Source organism: Oenanthe melanoleuca, chromosome 25 (genome assembly GCF_029582105.1).
Source record: "Oenanthe melanoleuca isolate GR-GAL-2019-014 chromosome 25, OMel1.0, whole genome shotgun sequence".
Taxonomy (NCBI): Eukaryota; Metazoa; Chordata; class Aves; order Passeriformes; family Muscicapidae; genus Oenanthe; species Oenanthe melanoleuca.
This window is the reverse complement of record NC_079358.1, coordinates 5581498-5601495: the sequence shown is the minus strand read 5'-3', so window position 1 is coordinate 5601495 and position 19998 is coordinate 5581498. Positions and strand designations below refer to the sequence as shown.

Genomic DNA, 19998 nt, shown 5'->3' with positions numbered 1-19998 from the left:
ATCAAGAATAAAAAGAGGGTCAAAAGGGGAAAAAGGGGTCCAAGAGGCAGAGGCACGGACCAGGAGGAGGCTCCGTGGACGGGCGCCGAGGCTCCGGGCTAGGGAAAACCAGGGGAAAAAATGGGAATAACAAGGCAAAATGGGAAAGTCAAGAATTAAAAGGGGAAAAAGGGTCCAAGAGGCAGAGGCACGGACCGGGAGGAGGCTCTGTGGGCGGGCGCCGAGGCTCCGGGCTGCGCCGAGCGCTGCCGCTCCCGGGAACTGCGGCTCTTGCCGGGAATGGCGGCGCTGGAGGCGGCCGCCGCCTCCTCGTCGCTGCCGCCGAAGCTGGTGATGAAGGTGATCTTCTCCTCGTGGCCCAGCGAGGGCGTCCGCGAGCGGGAGCGCGACTCCGAGCTGGATTCCGACGGGGAGCTGCGGAGGTAGGGAGAGCACGGGGAGGGGATGGGGGGGTGGAGGGGTGAGGGGGATTCTGAGGGGGAATGGAGTTCTGAGGGGGAATGGAGTTCTGAGGGGAAATGGGAGTTCTGAGGGGAAACAGGAGTTCTGAGGGGAAATGGAGTTCTGAGGGGGATTCTGAGGGGGAATGAGAGTTCTGAGGGGAAACGGGAGCTCTGAGGGAAAATGGAGTTCTGAGGGGGATTCTGAGGGGAAAGGGGAGCTCTGAGGGGGATTCTGAGGGGAATTCTGAGGGGAAAGGGGAGTTCTGAGGGGGAATGTAGTTCTGAGAGAAAATTGAGTTCTGAGGGGGATTCTGAGGGGGAGTGGAGTTCTGAGGGGGAATAGAGTTCTGAGGGGGAATGGAGTTCTGAAGGGGATTCTGAGGGGAAAGGGGAGTTCTGAGGGAAAATGGAGTTCTGAGGGGGAATGGAGTTCTGAGAGAAAACTGAGTTCTGAGGGGGATTCTGAGGGGGAGTGGAGTTCTGAGGGGGAATGGAGTCCTAAGGGGAAATGGAGTTCTGAGGGGAAATGGAGTTCTGAGGGGAAATGGGAATTCTGAGGGGGAATAGATTTCTGAGGGGAAATGGAGGTCTGAGGGGAATTCCAGGGGAAAGGGGAGTTCTGAGGGGGAATAGAGTTCTGAGGGGAAAATGGGAATTCTGAGAGGAAATGGGAGTTCTGAAGGGAATTCTGAGGGGGAATGGAGTTCTGAGGGGGATTCTGAGGGGGAATTCTGAGGGGAAAGGGGAGTTCTGAGTGGGAATGGAGGTCTGAGGGGAAATGGAATTCTGAGGGGAAATTTTGAGGGGGAACGGGAATTCTGAGGGTGAATAGGAATTCTGAGGGGAAAATGGGAGTTCTGAGGGGGAAATTCTGAGGGGAAAATGGGAGTTCTGAGGGGGAATTCTCAGGGGAAACAGGAGCTCTGAGGGGGATGGAGTTCTGATGGGGGAATTCTGAGGGGAAACGGGAATTCTGAGGAAAAAACTGGAATTCTGAGGGGAAAATGGGGAATTCTAAGGGGAATTCCGAGGGGAAATGGGAGTCCTGAGGGGAATTCTGAGGGAAAATTCTGAGGGGAAATTCTGAGGAGAAATTCTGAGGGGGAATGGGAGTTCTGATGGGAATTCTGAGGGGGAATTCTGAGGGAAAATGGGAGACCTGAATGGAAATTCTGAGGGGAAAAGGGAATTCTGAGGGAAAATGGGAATTCTGAGCAGGAATTCTGAGTGAAAAAGTGAATTCTGAGCAGGAATTCTGAAGGAAAATGGGAATTATAATTTGTTACCGTTTGTAGGGGTCGTAGGTGGGGCTGTCACGGCGGGCGTAGCTATAGGGGAAAAATCAGAATTTGCCAGAAAATTGCTTAGATTCAGGAGGAAAATGGGATTTGGGAATGAAAAGTTGGGAAAATGGGGGGAAATGGGGGAAAATGTTGGTTTTTGCGGGGGAGAAATGAGATAGGGAACAAAAATGTTGGGATTTGGATAAAAACATTGAGATTTGAATAAAAATGTTGGGATTTGGGATAAAAATGTTGGAATTGGGGGTGAAAAATTTGGGAATCTCACCTGGGGGGGCTGATTTTCCGGCCTTTCAGCCGCTTCTCCCGGAATTCCCGGCGCTGCCGGCGGGAGCGGCGGCCCTGGAGAAGGATTGGGGTCAGGAAGGGATTTTTTGGGGATTTTCCAAGGGGAAATTCCCATTTTTTTCCAGGTTTTTCCCTCACCGAGTACATGGCCTTCTCCTCCTCCAAGGCTTTGGCGTTTTTGATGGCTTCAGCCTCTTCCTTGTCCTTCCTCAGCATCCTTTTTCCAGGGAAGAAAAAGTGGGATCAGGGTGGATTTTGGGAAAATACAGAATTCCAAGGGAAAGGGGGAGCCCTGAGCCAAAATTTGGGGGAAAATGGGATTTTTCAAGGCAGAATTCCAGGGGAAAATGTGGAAAAACAGGGGAATCCTCAGTGAAAATGGGGAGACCTGAGCCAGAATTTCAAGGAAAAATGGGAACTCTGAGGGAGAATCCCCAGGAACAAAGGGAGCTCCAAGTCAAAATCTCAGGGAAAAAAGGAGGTCAGGAAAAATGGGGGGAATCCTCAGGAAAAACAGGGAGCTCTGAGCCAGAATTCCAAGGAAAAATGGGATTTTCAAGACAGGATTTCAGAGGAAAAGGGAGACCCTGGGAAAAAGGGGGGAGCCCTGAGGCAGAATCCCCAGGGAAAATGGGACATCTAAGAAAGAATCCCAAGGAGAAATGGGATTTCCAGGTGAGAATCCAAAAAAAACAATAATGGGATTTCCACAGGAGAATCCTGAGGAAAAGTGGGATTTCCAGGAGACGATCCCAAGGAAAAATGGGCTTTCTAGGAAGGAATCCCAAGGGAAAATGGGATTTCCAGGTGAGAATAAAAAAATAAAAAAAAAAAAAAAGGATTTTCAGGAAAGAACTCCAAAGCAAAATGGGATTTCCAGGAGACAATCCTGAGGACAAATGGGATTTCTAAGAAAGAATCTCAAGGAAAAATGGGATTTCCAGGAGAGAATCCAAAGGAAAAATGGGATTTCCACAGGAGAATCCTCAAGAAAAGTGGGATTTCCAGGAGACAATCCCAAACAAAAATGGGATTTCTAGGAAAGAATACCAAGGGAAGATGGGATTTCTAGGAGAGAATCTCAAGGAAAAATGGGATTTCCAGGAGAAAATCCTGAGGAAAAACTGGATTTCCACAGGAGAGAATCCTGAGTAAAAATCTGATTTCCAGGAAGGAATTGTGAGGAAAAATGGGATATGCAGGAGAGAATTCTGAGGAAAAATGGGACTCCTGAGCCCAAATCCCAAGGAAAAGCAGGAGCCCTCCCTGGGCTGGTTTAGTGGGAGGCTCCCAGCTTTTCCCAAGGCTTTTCCCGAGGTTTTTCCGGGTTTTTTCCAGGACGTACCTGACGAAATCCCCCTCGGCCATGCCGTAGGTCGTGGCCTGCTTGTTCAGGTCAGCCACCTGCTCCTGGTTCAGCTCATCCACGTCCACTTCCACATCTGGGAAAAAAAAAAGGGGGAAAAATCCCGGAATTCCGCCCAGAAAGCGCCCCCGGGCACCGCGCCCAGCCCTGCCGGAGCCGTTACCGATATCCGGGATCACTTCGTCCTCGTCCGTGTTGGAATCCTCCTCGGAGTCCTCCTCGTCCCCGCCTCGCTTCTCCAGGGAATTCTCCAGCTCCTCCACCGTGCTGTCCTCGTAGGTGTAGCCTATGGAAGCCTTTTTTTCCGCCAGCCTGGGGAGTTTGGGGACACCAATCCCTCCATCCCGGGGATTTCCTCCCACGGGGAGGTTCCCGCGGGAATGCGGAGAGCCCCGAGGGGAGAGAGCGGGAATTCGGGGGGGAAACGGGAATTCGGGGGGGGGGGAAACGGGAATTCAGGGGGAAAATGGGAATTCGGAGGGAAAATGGGAATTCGGAGGGAAAATGGGAATTTGAAGGGAAAATGGGAATTCGGAGGGAAAATGGGAAAGGTGAGAGGGAATTCGGGGGGAAAGGGGAATTCTGAGGGAAAATGGGAAAGGTGAGGGGGAATTCGGGGGGAAAGGGGAATTCTGAGGGAAAATGGGAAAGGTGAGGGGGAATTCTGAGGGAAAATGGGAATTCTGAGGGAAAATGGGAAAGGTGAGAGGGAATTTGGGGGGAAAGGAGAATTCTGAGGGAAAATGGGAAAGGTGAGAGGGAATTCTGAGGGAAAATGGGAATTCTGAGGGAAAATGGGAAAGGTGAGAGAGAATTCGGAGAGAAAATGGGAATTTGGAGGGAAAATGGGAAAGGTGAGAGGGAATTCGGAGGGAAAATGGGAAAGGTGAGGGGGAATTCAGGGGGAAAGGGGAATTCTTAGGGAAAATGAGAAAGGTGAGAGGGAATTCGGGGGGAAAGGGGAATTCTGAGGGAAAATGGGAAAGGTGAGAGGGAATTCTGAGGGAAAATGGGAATTCTGAGGGAAAATGGGAAAGGTGAGAGAGAATTCGGAGAGAAAATGGGAATTTGGAGGGAAAATGGGAAAGGTGAGAGGGAATTCGGAGGGAAAATGGGAAAGGTGAGGGGGAATTCAGGGGGAAAGGGGAATTCTTAGGGAAAATGAGAAAGGTGAGAGGGAATTCGGGGGGAAAGGGGAATTCTGAGGGAAAATGGGAAAGGTGAGAGGGAATTCTGAGGGAAAATGGGAATTTGGAGGGAAAATGGGAAAGGTGAGAGGGAATTCGAAGGGAAAATGGGAATTTGGAGGGAAAATGGGAAAGGTGAGAGGGAATTCGGAGGGAAAATGGGAAAGGTGAGGGGGAATTCAGGGGGAAGGGGGAATTCTTAGTGAAAATGGGAAAGGTGAGAGGGAATTCGGGGGGAAAGGGGAATTCTGAGGGAAAATGGGAAAGGTGAGAGGGAATTCAGAGGGAAAATGGGAAAGGTGAGGGGGAATTCTGAGGGAAAATGGGAATTCTGAGGGAAAATGGGAAAGGTGAGAGGGAATTCGGGGGGAAAGGGGAATTCTGAGGGAAAATGGGAAAGGTGAGAGGGAATTCTGAGGGAAAATGGGAAAGGTGAGAGGGAATTCGGGGGGAAAGGAGAATTCGGAGAGAAAATGGGAAAGGTGAGGGGGAATTCTGAGGGAAAATGGGAATTCTGAGGGAAAATGGGAAAGGTGAGAGGGAATTCTGAGGGAAAATGGGAATTTGGAGGGAAAATGGGAAAGGTGAGAGGGAATTCAGAGGGAAAATGGGAATTCGGAGAGAAAATGGGAATTTGGAGGGAAAATGGGAAAGGTGAGAGGGAATTTGGAGAGAGAATGGGAATTCGGAGGGAAAATGGGAATTCTGACAAAAATGGGAAAGGTGAGAGGGAATTTGGAGGAGAAATGGAAATTCAGAGGGGAAATGGGAATTCTGAGGGGAATTTGGAAGGAAAATAGGAATTCTGATGGAAAATGAGAGGCCTGAGTTGGAATTCTGAGGAGAAAAGGGAATTCAGAAGGAAAATGGGAAATCTGAGCAGGAAATATGAGGGAAAAAGGGAATTCTGAGGGGAAAATATGAAATGTGAGTGGGAATTCTGAGGGAAAATGGGAATTCAGAGGCAAAATGGGAACTATGACCTGGAATTCTGAGGGGAAATCAGAATTCTGAGGTGAAATGGGAGGCCTGAGGTGGAATTCTGAGGGAAAATGGGAATTCTGACAGGAAAAGAAAAACCTGAGGTGGAATTCTGAGGTAAAACAGGAATTCTGAGGTAAATTGGGAAATCTGAGCAGGAATTCTGAGAGAAACTGGGAATTCTGCGGGAAAATGAGAGGCCCGAGGTGGAATTTGAAGGGAAAATGGTAATTAAGAGGAAGATTGTGAGATCTGAATGGGAATTCTGAGGGGAAATGGGAATTCTGAGGGAAAATGGGAGGCCTGAGGTGGAATTCTAAGGGGAAATGGGAATTCTGAGGGGAAATGGGAACCTTGAGCTGGAATTCTGAAGGAAAACAGGAGCCCTGAGCTGGAATTCTGATGGAAAATGGGAATTCTGATGGGAAACAGGAAATCTGAGGGAAAATGGGATTTCCAAGCCAGAATTCCATGGAAAAAAGAGAGCCCTGAGGCAGAATCCCAAGGAAAAACGAGAACCCCAAGCCAGACCCCCAAACTAAACCAGAGCCCTTCCCAGGACGGATTTGGGAGAGATTCCATCAAAGGAGTGAAGTGAAAACTGGGGCTGGGTTATCCCAGAATTTGGATCATTCCCGAGGGCGTGGGGGCTCATTCCTGGTGATTTCCCACCCGGAATTCTGATTTTTTTTCCCTCACTTTTTCTTCTCGTCCTCGTTGGGTTTCTGGAGGCCACCGTAGAGTTCGTCGATGTAGATCTGGTACAGGCACTGTTCCTCCGAGACTGGCATCGGGAATTCCGGGATCAAATCATTCCCTAAATCCCTCAGGAGCCACCCCCACGAATTCCCAAAAAAAAAAAAAAAAAAAACAGGAAAAAAGGGACTCACTGCCAGCAAAGTCGTTCTGCACCAGGCCCCGGTACCGCTCGTAGTTGCATTTGCGCTCGTCCGATTCCTGCTCAGGGGAGCTGGAAAAACGGGAATTGTGAGGGGATTTTGGGATCAAAACAGGGATTTTGGGGATTAAATGGAGATTTTGGGGTGCAAGAGTGGATTTTGGGGGGAAAAAAAGCTGGATTTGGGGGGAAAAAAGTGAATTTTTAGGAATCTCCCACTTGGAGCTGCATTTGTGCTCATCTGATTCCTGCTCAGGGGTGCTGGAAAAATGGGAAATGAGAGGGGATTTTGGGATCAAAACAGGGATTTTGGGGATTAAATGGGGATTTTGGGGTGCAAGAGTGGATTTTGGGGGAAAAAATCTGGATTTGGGGGGAAAAAAGCAAATTTTTAGGAATCTCCCACTTGGAGCTGCATTTGTGCTCATCTGATTCCTGCTCAGGGGAGCTGGAAAAACGGGAATTGTGAGGGGATTCTGGGATCAAAACAGGGATTTTGGGGATTAAAGGGGGATTTTGGGGTCCAATGATGGATTCTGTGCTAAAAAAATCTGAATTTGCGGGAAAAAAAGGGGGATTTTGGGGGCATCCTCGCTCGTAGTTGCATTTGCGCTCGTCCGATTCCTGCTCTGGGGAGCTGGGAAAACGGGAATTGTGAGGAGATTTTGGGATCAAAACAGGGATTTTGGGGATTAAAGGGGGATTTTGGGGTGCAAGGATGGATTTTGGGGGAAAAAAAGCTGGATTTGGGGGGAAAAAAGTGAATTTTTAGGAATCTCCCACTTGGAGCTGCATTTGTGCTCATCTGATTCCTGCTCAGGGGAGCTGGAAAAACGGGAATTGTGAGGGGATTTTGGGATCAAAATGGGGATTTTGGGGATTAAATGGAGATTTTGGGGTGCAAGAGTAGATTTTGTGCAAAAAAAATCTGGATTTTGGGGGAAAAAAGGGGGATTTTGGGGGCATCCTCACTCGTAGTTGCATTTGCGCTCGTCCGATTCCTGCTCAGGGGAGCTGGAAAAACGGGAATTGTGAGGGGATTTTGGGATCAAAACAGGGATTTTGGGGATTAAAGGGGGATTTTGGGGTGCAAGGATGGATTTTGGGGGGAAGAAAATCTGGATTTGGGGGGAAAAAAGGGGGATTTTGGGGGCATCCCTGCTCGTAGTTGCATTTGTGCTCACCTGATTCCTGCTCAGGGGAGCTGGAAAAACAGGAATTGTGAGGGAATTTTGGGATCAAAATGGGGGTTTTGGGGATTAAAGGGGGATTTTGGGGTGCAAGGATGGATTTTGGGGGGAAAAAAATCTGGATTTGGGGGGAAAAAAGGGGGATTTTGGGGGCATCCTCGCTCGTAGTTGCATTTGCGCTCGTCCGATTCCTGCTCTGGGGAGCTGGGAAAATGGGAATTGTGAGGAGATTTTGGGATCAAAACAGGGATTTTGGGGATTAAAGGGGGATTTTGGGGTGCAACAGTGGATTTTGGGGGGAAGAAAATCTGGATTTGGGGGGAAAAAAGGGGGATTTTGGAGGCATCCTCGCTCGTAGTTGCATTTGTGCTCATCTGATTCCTGCTCAGGGGAGCTGGAAAAACGGGAATTGTGAGGGGATTTTGGGATCAAAATGGGGATTTTGGGGATTAAATGGGGATTTTGGGGTGCAAGAGTGGATTTTGGGGGGAAAAAAGCTGGATTTGGGGGGAAAAAGTGAATTTTTAGGAATCTCCCACTTGGAGCTGCATTTGCGCTCATCTGATTCCTGCTCTGGGGAGCTGGAAAAACGGAAATTGTGAGGGGATTTTGGGATCAAAACAGGGATTTTGGGGATTAAAGGGGGATTTTGGGGTGCAAGAGTGGATTTTGGGGGGAAGAAAATCTGGATTTGGGGGGAAAAAGGGGGATTTTAGAGATCTCCTCACTCGTAGTTGCATTTGCGCTTGTCCGATTCCTGCTCTGGGGAGCTGGAGAAATGGGAATTGTGAGGGGATTTTGGGATCAAAATGGGGATTTTGGGGATTGAAGGTGGATTTTGGGGATTAAAAGTGGATTTTAGGGATCAATAGAGGATTTACTGCTAAAAAAAGCTGGATTTGGGGAGAAAAGGGAGGATTTTTAGGCATCTTCCATTTGGAGTTGCATTTGTGCTCATCCGATTCCTGCTCAGGGGAGCCGGAAAACCAGGAATTGTGAGGGGATTTTGGGTTAAATATGGGAATTTTGGGGTTCAGAGAGATTTTGGGGATCCAATGTGGATTTTATGGATTTAAAGGAGGATTTTGAGGATCCAAAGTGCATTTTGTGCTAAAAAAAAAAAGGATATTTTATGGCTCCAAAGGGGGATTTTGGGACTCAATTGCAGATTTTTACAGCTCCAAGGTGGAATTTTGGGATCAAAACAGGGATTGTTGGAATCCAAGATGGATTTCATAGATCCAAATCAGAATTCCAGGAGATTTTCCAAGATCAAACGAAGACTTTGGGGTCAAAACACAAATCTGTTGGGATCCCAGCCCTGAAATTGTTGGGAATTTTTTGGAATGTCGGGGATTTTTTGGGAATGTCGGGGATTTTTTGGGAATATTGGGAATTTTTTTGGGAATCTTACGTGGGGCTGAGCAGGGCCGGGGTGTACATGGGGATGAAATCCAGGTGAGCGCGGACGTCGAACCTGTCGATCATGTTGTTGGTGTCCCCCTGCCAGGGCATCCTGCCAGGAAAAACCAAACTGGGAATGGGAAAAAATCCTGGAATTCCCACCCAGAATGGGCAGAATTCCCCTCCTTCCTTCAAGGAAAAAAAAAAAAAAAAAAAAAAAGAAAAAAGAGTGGTGCTTTCCCTCAAAAAAACTGAATTTTCCTTGGATTTATAGATTAAAAAAAGTTAAATTTAATTTTGTGGCAAAATTGGCATTTATTCCAAGGTGGGGATCCCATGGAATTCCTGCCTGGAATCAGAATTCCTCCTTTTCCTTCAGGAAAAAAAAATGATGGGTCCAATAAAAATCTGAATTCTCCCCATATTTGCCTAAAGCCACCCAAATTTCTATCCCTGGAAATTCCAGGATTTCTCCATCCCTGAGGGGTCATCCCAGGAGTATTCCAGGAATATTTCCATAGAATTTTCCCCTAAAATGAACAAAACTATTATGACTAAAAATTATAATAGTGGCTCCAAATCCTCCTGAATTTGCCTAAAACCCCCCAAATTCCAACCCCTGGAAATTCCAGGATTTCTCCATCCCCCCTTGGGTGATCCCAGGAATATTCCACAAATAATTCCATGGAATTCCTGCCTGGAATGAGCAAAATTCTTTCAGCAAAAATGGGAACACCAGCTCCAAATCCTCCTGGATTTGCCTAAATCCACCCAAATTTCAATCCCTGGAAATTCCAGGATTTCTTCATCCCTGTTTGGGCGATCCCAGGAATATTCCAGAAATAATTCCATGGAATTACTGCCCGGAATTAACAAAATTCCTTCACCAAAAAATGGGAACACCCGCTCCAAATCCTTCCAAATTTGCCCAAAACCCCCCAAATTCCAACCCCTGGAAATTCCAGGATTTCTCCATCCCCCCTTGGGTGATCCCAGGCATATTCCAGGAATAATTCCATGGAATTTTCTCCTTGGAATTCCCCCTTTCCCATCACCGAAAAATAGGAACAGCGGCTCCAAATCCTACCGGATTTGCCCAAAACCCCCCAAATTCCAACCCCTGGAAATTCCAGGATTTCTCCATCCCCCCTTGGGCGATCCCAGGGATATCCCAGGAATAATTCCCTGGAATTTCTGCCTGGAATTAACAAAATTCCTTCACCAAAAAATGGGAACACCCGCTCCAAATCCTCCCAAATTTGCCCAAAACCCCCCAAATTCCAACCCCTGGAAATTCCAGGATTTCTCCACCCCTGAGGCAGTGATCCCAGGAATATTCCACAAATAATTCCATGGAATTCCTGCCTGGAATGAGAAAAATTCCTTCACCGAAAAATAGGAACGGTGGCTCCAAATCCTCCCGGATTTGCCCAAAACCCCCCAAATTCCAACTCCTAGAAATTCCAGGATTTCTCCATCCCCCCTTGGGCGATCCCAGGGATATCCCAGGAATAATTCCATGGAATTACTGCCCGGAATTAACAAAATTTCTTCACCAAAAAATGGGAACAGCGGCTCCAAATCCTCCCGGATCTGCCCAAAACCCCCCAAATTCCAACCCCTGGAAATTCCAGGATTTCTCCATCCCCCCTTGGGTGATCCCAGAAATATTCCAGGAATAATTCCGTGGAATTCCTGCCTGGAATTAACAAAATTCCTTCACCAAAAAATGGGAACAACGGCTCCAAATCCTCCTGGATTTGCCTAAATCCACCCAAATTTCAATCCCTGGAAATTCCAGGATTTCTCCATCCCTGTTTGGGTGATCTCAGGGATATTCCAGAAATAATTCCATGGAATTCCTGCCTGGAATTAACAAAATTCCTTCACCAAAAAATGGGAACACCCGCTCCAAATCCTCCCGGATTTGCCCAAAACCCCCCAAATTTCAATCCCTGGAAATTCCAGGATTTCTCCATCCCCCCTTGGGTGATCCCAGAAATATTCCAGGAATAATTCCGTGGAATTCCTGCCTGGAATTAACAAAATTCCTTCACCAAAAAATGGGAACACCGGCTCCAAATCCTCCTGGATCTGCCCAAAACCCCCCAAATTCCAATCCCTGGAAATTCCAGGATTTCTCCATCCCTGAGGGAGTGATCCCAGGAATATTCCAGGAATAATTCCATGGAATTACTGCCTGGAATGAGCAAAATTCCTTCACCAAAAAATGGGAACAGCCGCTCCAAATCCTCCCAAATTTGCCCAAAACCCCCCAAATTCCAACCCCTGGAAATTCCAGGATTTCTCCATCCCTGAGGGAGTGATCCCAGAAATATCCCAGAAATAATTCCATGGAATTTCTGCCTGGAATTAACAAAATTCCTTCACCAAAAAATGGGAACAGCCGCTCTAAATCCTCCCGGATTTGCCCAAAACCCCCCAAATTCCAACCCCTGGAAATTCCAGGATTTCTCCATCCCCCCTTGGGCGATCCCAGGAATATTCCAGGAATAATTCCATGGAATTTTCTCCTTGGAATTCCCCCTTTCCCATCACCGAAAAATAGGAACGGTGGCTCCAAATCCTCCCGGATTTGCCCAAAACCCCCCAAATTCCAACCCCTGGAAATTCCAGGATTTCTCCATCCCCCCTTGGGCGATCCCAGGGATATCCCAGGAATAACCCCACGGAATTCCATCTGGGAATTCCCCCCCAGCTCACATGTTGACGGGGCTCTCGGCCGCCAGCGCCACGGCAGAGTCCAGGTGCACTTTGCAGGCGCGGCCGTGCACCTGCAGGAACTGAGCCGGGTCCTTTTTCTGGGGAAAAAAAGGGAAAATCCCAAAATTTGGGAATGGGGGAATGATCCCAGGGAAGGTGGGGAAGGGGGGAGGATTGCCGGGAATGGTGGGGTTTGGGAAGGGAGGGATGGGATTGAGGGGAGAGGGGAGTTTGGGGAAGAATTTCAAGGAAAAATGGGGATTTTGGTCTCTAAAATGGGAAAGGGACCCCCCAAACTGGGATAGGGAGTCCCCAAACTGGGAAAGGAGTCCCCAAACTGGGACAGGAACACCCCAAACTGGGACAGGGAGCCCTGAAATGGGACAGGAACAGCCCAAACTGGGAAAGGAGCCCCAAACTGGGACAGGGAGCCCTGAAATGGGACAGGAACAGCCCAAACTGGAACAGGAGCCCCAAACTGGGACAGAAACAGCCCAAACTGGGAAAGGAGTCCCCAAACTGGGACAGGGAGCCCCAAACTGGGAAAAGAGTCCCCAAACTGGGACAGGGAGCCCTGAAATGGGACAGGAACACCCCAAACTGGGAAAGGAGTCCCCAAACTGGGACAGGAACATCCCAAACTGGGATAGGGACCCCTCAAATTGGGACAAGGATCCCCCAAAACTGGTTCAGGGCCCCCCAAACTGGTTCCAAACTGGTTCTGGATCCCTCTAAACTGGTTCAGGTCCCCCCAAATTGGGACAAGGATCCCCAAAACTGGTTCAGGGCCCCCCCAAACTGGTTCCAAACTGGTTCTGGATCCCTCTAAACTGGTTCAGGTCCCCCCCAAATTGGGTCAGGACCCCCAAAACTGGTTCTGGGTCTCTCTAAACTGGTTTAGGTCCCCCCAAATTGGGACAAGGACCCCCAAATTGGGTCAGGACCCCCCAGATTGGTTCTGGGTCCCTCTAAACTGGTTTAGGTCCCCCCAAACTGGGACAAGGATCCCCCATATTGGGTAAGGACCCCCAAAACTGGTTCTGGGTCCCTCTAAACTGGTTCAGGTCCCCTCAAACTGGGACAAGGAGCCCCCAAATTGGGTCAGGACCCCCAAAACTGGCTCTGAGTCCCCCCAGATTGGTTCCAAACTGGGTCAGGACCCCACAAACTGCAACAAGAGGCCCCCAAACTGGGACAAGAACCTCCAGACTGGTTCCAAACTGGGACAAAAACCTCCAGATTGGTTCCAAACTGGGTCAGGACCCCACAGACTGCAACAAGGGGCCCCCAAACTGGGACAAGAACCGCAAAACTGGTTCCAAACTGGTTCTGGGTCCCCTAAAACTGGACCAAGGATCCTCCAAACTGGGTCAGGAGCCCCCAGATTGGTTCTAAATTGATTCTAGGTCACCCCAAACTGGTTCTGGGTACCCCCAAAGTGGGACAAGAACCCCCCAAACTGGTTCAGATTTCCTCAGACTGGTTCCAGACTGGTCCCTCTAAACCGGTTCAGGATCCCCCAAACTGGTGTCAGACTGGTTCTGGATCCCCCCAGACTGGTTCAGGACACCCCAAACCGGTTCCAAACTGGTTCAGGTCCCCCCAAACTGGGACAAGGAGCCCCCAAACTGGTTCAGGTCCCCCCAAACTGGTTCCATACTGGTTCAGGTCCCACCAAACTGGTTCCGGGTCCCCCCAGACTGGGGCAAGGACCCCCCCTAACTGGTTCTGGGTTTCTTTAAACTGGACCAAGGACCCCCAAACTGGGACAAGGACCCCCAAACTGGACCAAGGACCCTCCAGACTGGTTCTGAGTCTCCCCAAACTGGTTAAAGACCCCCCAAACCGGTTCCAAATTGGGACAAGGACCCCTCAAACTGGGACAAGGACACTCCAAACTGGACCAAGGACCCCCCAAACTGGGACAAGGACCCCCCAAACTGGGACAAGGACCCTCCAGACTGGTACTGAGTCTCCCCAAACTGGTTAAAGACCCCCCAAACCGGTTCCAAACTGGGACAAGGACCCCCCAAACTGGGACAAGGACCCCCCAAACTGGGACAATGAGCCCCGAACTGAACCAAGGATCCTCCAGACTGGTACTGAGTCCCCCCAAACTGGTTCAGGACCCCCTAAACCGGTTCCAAACTGGGACAAGGACCCCCCCAGACCGGTCCCAGCCCGGTGCCAGCCCTGTTTCCCAGCGCCACTCACGATTTTCTCGTAGTACTCGCGGCGGCGCTCGGCGCGTTTCTTGTAATCCACCATCATCCCCCGCAGCTTGCGCTCGTGCTTGCGCGCCTCGTGCCACATCCCGGGGCTCCAGGGGCTTCCAGGGGGCAGGGAAACTACCCAGGGGCAGGGAAATTATCCAGGGGGCAGGAAAATTACCCAGGGGGCAAGGAAATTACCCAGGGGGCAGGGAAACTACCCAGGGGGCAGGGAAATTATCCAGGGGGCAGGGAAATTATCCAGAGGGCAGGAAAATTACCCAGGGGGCAGGGAAATCACCCAGGGGGCAGGGAAATTACCCAGGGGCAGGGAAATTACCCAGGGGGCAGGGAAATTACCCAGGGGGCAGGAAAATTACCCAGGGGCAGGGAAATTACCCACGGGGCAGGAAATTACCCAGGGGGCAGGGAAATTACCCAGGGGGCAGGAAAATTACTTAGGGGGGCAGGGAAATTACCCAGAGGGCAGGGAAATTACCCAGAGGGGCAGGAAAATTACCCAGGGGGGCAGGGAAATTACCCAGGGGGCAGGAAATTACCCAGGGGGCAGGGAAATTACCCAGGGGGCAGGGAAATTACCCAGGGGGCAGGAAAATTACTTAGGGGGGCAGGGAAATTACCCAGGGGGCAGGAAAATTACCCAGGGGGCAGGGAAATTACCCAGGGGGCAGGGAAATTACCCAGGGGGGCAGGGAAATTACAGAGAAGGCAGGGAAATTACCCACGGGGCAGGAAAATTACCCAGAGGGGGCAGGAAAATTACCCAGAGGGGCAGGGAAATTAACCAGAGGGCAGGAAAATTACCCAGGGGGCAGGAAATTACCCAGGGGGCAGGAAAATTACCCAGAGGGCAGGGAAACTACCCAGGGGGCAGGGAAACTACCCAGGGGCAGGGAAACTACCCAGGGGGCAGGGAAATTACCCAGAGGGCAGGAAAATTACCCAGAGGGCAGGGAAACTACCCAAGGGGCAGGGAAATTACCCAGAGGGCAGGGAAATTACCCAGGGGGCAGGGAAACTGCCCAGGGGCAGGGAAACTACCCAGGGGGCAGGGAAATCACCCAGGGGGCAGGGAAATTACCCAGGGGCAGGGAAATTACCCAGAGAGCAGGGAAATTACCCAGGGGCAGGGAAATTACCCAGAGGGGCAGGGAAATTACCCAGAGGGGGCAGGAAAATTACAGAGAGGGCAGAGAAATTACCCAAGGGCAGGGAAATTACCCAGGGGGCAGGGAAATTACCCAGGGGTAGGGAAATTATCCAAAGGGCAGGGAAATTACCCAGGGGGCAGGGAAATTACCCAGGGGGCAGGAAAATTATCCAGAGGGCAGGAAGATTCCAGAGGGGGCACAAAATTTCCCCAGGGGCCAGGGAACTTACAGAGGGGCAGGAAACTTCTCCAAGGGTCAGGAAATTTCTCCAAGGGTCAGGAAATTTCTCCAAGGGGCAGGAAATTTCACCAGGGGGGGCAGGAAAATTCACCAGGGGGGGCAGGAAATTTCACCAGGGGGGGCAGGAAAGTTCCAGAGGGGGCAGGAAATTTCCCCAGGGGTCGGGGGGGGAAGGGGTGGGAGGAGGAAGGGAGGAGGAAATCCCTGGGGAGAAAAAAAAACAGGATTTAGGGATGTGGGGAAGAGGTTGGGATGGGGAATTGGGAATGGGAAATTGGGGTGGGAAATTGAGATGGAAAAATGGGAATGAAAGGAGAAATTGGGAATGAAATTGGGAATTAAAAATGAGCGTGGGAAATGGGAATGGGAAATGGAAATGGAAAATGGGAATGAAAGGGGGAAATTGGGAATGAAATTGGGAATTAAAAATGAGCGTGGAAAATGGGAATGGAAAAATGGGAATGGGAAATGGGAATGGAAAAATGGGAATGGGAAATGGGAATGAAAGGAGAAATTGGGAATGAAAGGGGGAAATTGGAAATTAAAAACTGGGAATGAAAAGGGAAATTGGACATGAAGGGGGGAAATTGGGAATTTAAAAATGGGAATATGGGGAAATTGGGAATTAAAAACTGGGAATGAAAAGGGAAAATTGGGAATTAAAAACTGGGAATGAAAAGGGAAATTGGGAATTAAAAACTGGGAATGAAGGGGGAAATTGGGAACTTAAAAATGGGAATGAAAAGGGAAATGGGGAATTAAAAAATGGGAATGAAGGGGGAAATTGGGAATTAAAAACTGGGAATATGGGGAAATTGGGAATTTAAAAATGGGAATGAAAAGGGAAATTGGGAATTAAAAAATAGGAATGAAGGGGGAAATTGGGAATTTAAAAATGGGAATGAAAAGGGAAATTGAGAATTAAAAACTGGGAATGAAGGGGGGAAATTGGGAATTTAAAAATGGGAATATGGGGAAATTGGGAATGGGAAAACAGGAATGGGAAAACGGGAATGGAGAAATGGGAATGGAGAAACGGGAATGGGAAAATGAGAATTGGGAATGAAAAGGGGGAAATTGGGAATTTAAAAATGGGAATGAAGGGGGAAACTGGGAATTAAGAACTAGGAATGAAGGGGGGAAATTTGGAATGAAAGAAGAAATTTGGAATTAAACATGGGAATGAAGGGGGGAAATTGGGAATTTAATATTGGAAATGAAGCGGGGAAATTGGGAATTAAAAACTGGGAAATTGGGAATAAAAAAAAGGGAATGAAGGGGAAATTGAGAATTTAAAAATGGAAATGAAAGGGGGAATTGGGAATTAAAAATGGGAATGGAGAAATGGGAATGGAGGGGGGAATTTGGGAATTTAAAAATGCGAATAAGGGGAAAACGGGAATTTAAAATGAGGAAAAAGGAAGAAATGAAAAGAAAAACGGGAATAAGAATAGAAAAGTGGGAATAAAACGAAAATGGAGAAAAGGGCAGGGAATGGGAAGAAATGGGGAGGGAATGGGAAGAAGAAAAGCGGGAATAACGGCGGGAACGGGGAGAGGGAAACTGGGAATAACGGCGGGAACGGGGAGAGGGAAACCGGGAATAACGGCGGGAACGGGAGAGGGAAACCGGGAATAACGGCGGGAACGGGGAGAGGGAAACCGGGAATAACGGCGGGAACGGGAGAGGGAAACCGGGAATAACGGCGGGAACGGGAGAGGGAAACCGGGAACGCGCGGGGAGGGGGCGGGGGGAGGGGAGGCCCCGGTGCGGGGGCTCAGGGGTTAATGAGGGAATTAATGAGGGCGGTAATTGGGGGTTAATGAGGGCGGGAATTGGGGGTTAATGAGGGCGGTAATTAACGGGGGAGCGCCCCGCCGCCAGCGCCGCTCACCGCGCTCCGCGCCGGCCGGAAGCGGAAGTGGCGAGCGGAAGCGGAAGTGGAGGAGAGGCGGGAGAAAAGGGGCGTGGCTTGGACTCAGAACGAGGCTGGGGCGTGGCTTGGTGTGAGAACGAGGCTGGGGCGGGGCTTGGTCTCAGAACGAGGCTGGAATTTGGGGGCGGGGCTTGGTGTGAGAACGAGGCTGGGGCGGGGCTTGGTGTCAGAACGAGGCTGGGGCGGGGCTTGGTGTCAGAACGAGGCTGGAATTTGGGGGCGGGGCTTGGTCTCAGAACGAGGCTGGGGCGGGGCTTGGTGAGAGAACGAGGCTGGAATTTGGGGGCGGGGCTTGGTCTCAGAACGAGGCTGGGGCGGGGCTTGTTGTCAGAACGAGGCTGGGCTGGTTTGGGGGTGGGGCATGTTGGACAAATTGGGAATTTTGGGGGGAAAATTGGGAATTTTAGGGGAATAAATGGGATTTGGGGGAGAAAATGGGAAATTTGGGGGAGAAATCGGGAATTTCAGGAGGAAAATTGGGAATTTTGGGGGGAAATTGGGACTTTTAGGAGGAAAATTGGGAATTTTGGGGGGAAATTGGGACTTTTAAGAGGAAAATTGGGAATTTTGGGGGGAAATTTAGAATTTTAGGGGAATAAATGGGATTTGGGGGAGAAAATGGGAAATTTGGGGGGGAAATCGGGAATTTTAGGAGGAAAATTAGGAATTTTGGGGGGAAATTGGGACTTTTAGGAGGAAAATTGGGAATTTTGGGGGGCAAATTGGGAATTTTAGGGGAATAAATGGGATTTGGGGGAGAAAATGGGAAATTTGGGGGGGAAATCGGGAATTTCAGGAGGAAAATTGGGAATTTTTGGGGGAAATTGGGAATTTGGGGGGGAAATTGGGAATTTTGGGGGGAAAATTGAGAATTTTAGGGGAATAAATAGGATTTGGGGGAGAAAATGGGAAATTTGGGGGAGAAATCGGGAATTTTAGGAGGAAAATTGGGAATTTTGGGGGGAAATTGGGAATTTAGGGGCAGGAATTCGGAATTTTGGGGGAAAAATTGAGAATTTTAGGGGAATAAATGGGATGGGGGAGAAAATGGGAAATTTGGGGGGGAAATCGGGAATTTTAGGAGGAAAATTGGGAATTTTGGGGGGAAATTGGGAATTTTAGGAGGAAAATTGCGAATTTTGGGGGGAAAATTTAGAATTTTAGGGGAATAAATGGGATTGGGGGGAGAAAATGCGAAATTTGGGGGGGAAATAGGGAATTTTAGGAGGAAAATTGGGAATTTTGGGGGGAAATTGGGAATTTTAGGAGGAAAATTGCGAATTTTGGGGGGAAATTTAGAATTTTAGGGGAATAAATGGGATTTGGGGGAGAAAATGGGAAATTTGGGGGGGAAATCGGGAATTTTAGGAGGAAAATTGGGAATTTTGGGGGGAAATTGGGAATTTGGGGGGGAAATTGGGAATTTTGGGGGGAAAATTGCGACTTTTAGGGGAATAAATGGGATTTGGGGGAGAAAATGGGAAATTTGGGGGGGAAATTGGGAATTTTAGGAGGAAAATTGGGAATTTTGGGGGGAAATTGGGAATTTTAGGAGGAAAATTGCGAATTTTGGGGGGAAATTGGGAATTTGGGGGTGGGAATTCAGAATTTTGGGGGAAAAATTGGGAATTTTAGGGAAATATATGGGATTTGGGGGGGAAATTGGGAATTTGGTAGAAAATTGGGAATTTTAGGAGAATAAATGGGATTTGGGGGAGGGAAATCGGGAATTTTGGGGAAGGAAATTGGGAATGTTGGAAGGAAATTGGGATTTTTTGGGGGGAAAATGGGATTATTTGTGGGGAAATTGGGGTGTCAGAACGAGGCTGGGCTGAATTTGGGGGGCGTGGTTTGATGTGTGGGCGTGGCCCGAGCGATTCCTCTCCCGGGTTCTATTCCCAGTTTGATACTGGGACTGACTGGTCCCATTCCCAGTCCCTCCCAGTCCCCAAAAAAACAACTCCTGGGTGTCCATCCATGGCTTTATTCCGCCCAAAACCTGAGAATTCCACCCAAAATCCTGGAATTCTGCTCGAAATCCCGGAATTCTGCCCAAAAAATTCCCAGAATTCCACCCCAAAAAAATCCCGGAATTTCCCCCGAAATTACAAGAATTCCACCAAGAATCCTGGAATTCTTCCCAAAATTCCAGAATTCTGCCCAAAATCCCAAAAATTTTCCCCCAAAATGCTGGAATTCTGCTCAAAAATCCAGAAAATTTCGCCCAATATCCCAGGAATTCTGCCCAAAATCCTGGGAATTCTGCCCAAAATCCTGGAAATTCCACCCAAAATTCTGGAAATTCCACCCAAAATTCCGGTAATTCCACCCAAAATTCCGGGAATTCCACCCAAAATCCCGGAAATTCCCCCACAATCCCGGGATGGGGGATCCCCTCTATAAATATAGTGCAAAAAACAACCCCAAAAAACGAGAGGGGAAGAAAAAATTTGGGAATTTCCCAAAATCCCGGGGGGGTCCAGCCAGCCCGGGACCCAAATTTTTGGGATGGGGAGTGGGGGAAAAACAAAAAAAAAAAAAAAAAAAAAATCCCTGAAATCCTCCTGTGGAAATTTTGGGAATTTTAGGAATTTCGAGGGAATTTGGGGAGGATTTTTTGGGCGAATTTTGAGGGATTTTGGGGGAATTTGGGGGAAT

At 49.0% G+C, this 19998-nt stretch overlaps 1 protein-coding gene and 1 long non-coding RNA gene across 2 annotated transcripts in view; one reads left to right on the top strand and one right to left on the bottom strand.

Annotated features, from left to right (window-relative positions):
- CLASRP (CLK4 associating serine/arginine rich protein) overlaps positions 1 to 17337 on the bottom strand; it is a 35241-nt gene extending 17904 nt beyond the window's left edge. Inside the window, exons 1-13 of the mRNA XM_056510135.1 lie at positions 17299 to 17337; positions 15394 to 15608; positions 13997 to 14130; positions 11783 to 11880; positions 9069 to 9170; positions 6457 to 6536; positions 6266 to 6350; positions 3562 to 3710; positions 3378 to 3474; positions 2171 to 2249; positions 2013 to 2086; positions 1730 to 1771; positions 196 to 414 (exon numbers count right to left, since the gene is read on the bottom strand). Of these exons, the coding sequence (XP_056366110.1) occupies positions 196 to 414; positions 1730 to 1771; positions 2013 to 2086; positions 2171 to 2249; positions 3378 to 3474; positions 3562 to 3710; positions 6266 to 6350; positions 6457 to 6536; positions 9069 to 9170; positions 11783 to 11880; positions 13997 to 14095 (1124 nt within the window). The 5' untranslated portion in view covers positions 14096 to 14130; positions 15394 to 15608; positions 17299 to 17337. The remainder of the gene's footprint in view (positions 1 to 195; positions 415 to 1729; positions 1772 to 2012; positions 2087 to 2170; positions 2250 to 3377; positions 3475 to 3561; positions 3711 to 6265; positions 6351 to 6456; positions 6537 to 9068; positions 9171 to 11782; positions 11881 to 13996; positions 14131 to 15393; positions 15609 to 17298) is intronic.
- On the top strand, positions 4777 to 5773 carry LOC130263024 (uncharacterized). The gene is made up of 2 exons (XR_008842281.1): positions 4777 to 5017; positions 5068 to 5773. It is a non-coding gene; the product is annotated as an uncharacterized LOC130263024 (long non-coding RNA).
- Positions 17338 to 19998: the final 2661 nt, after the last annotated feature.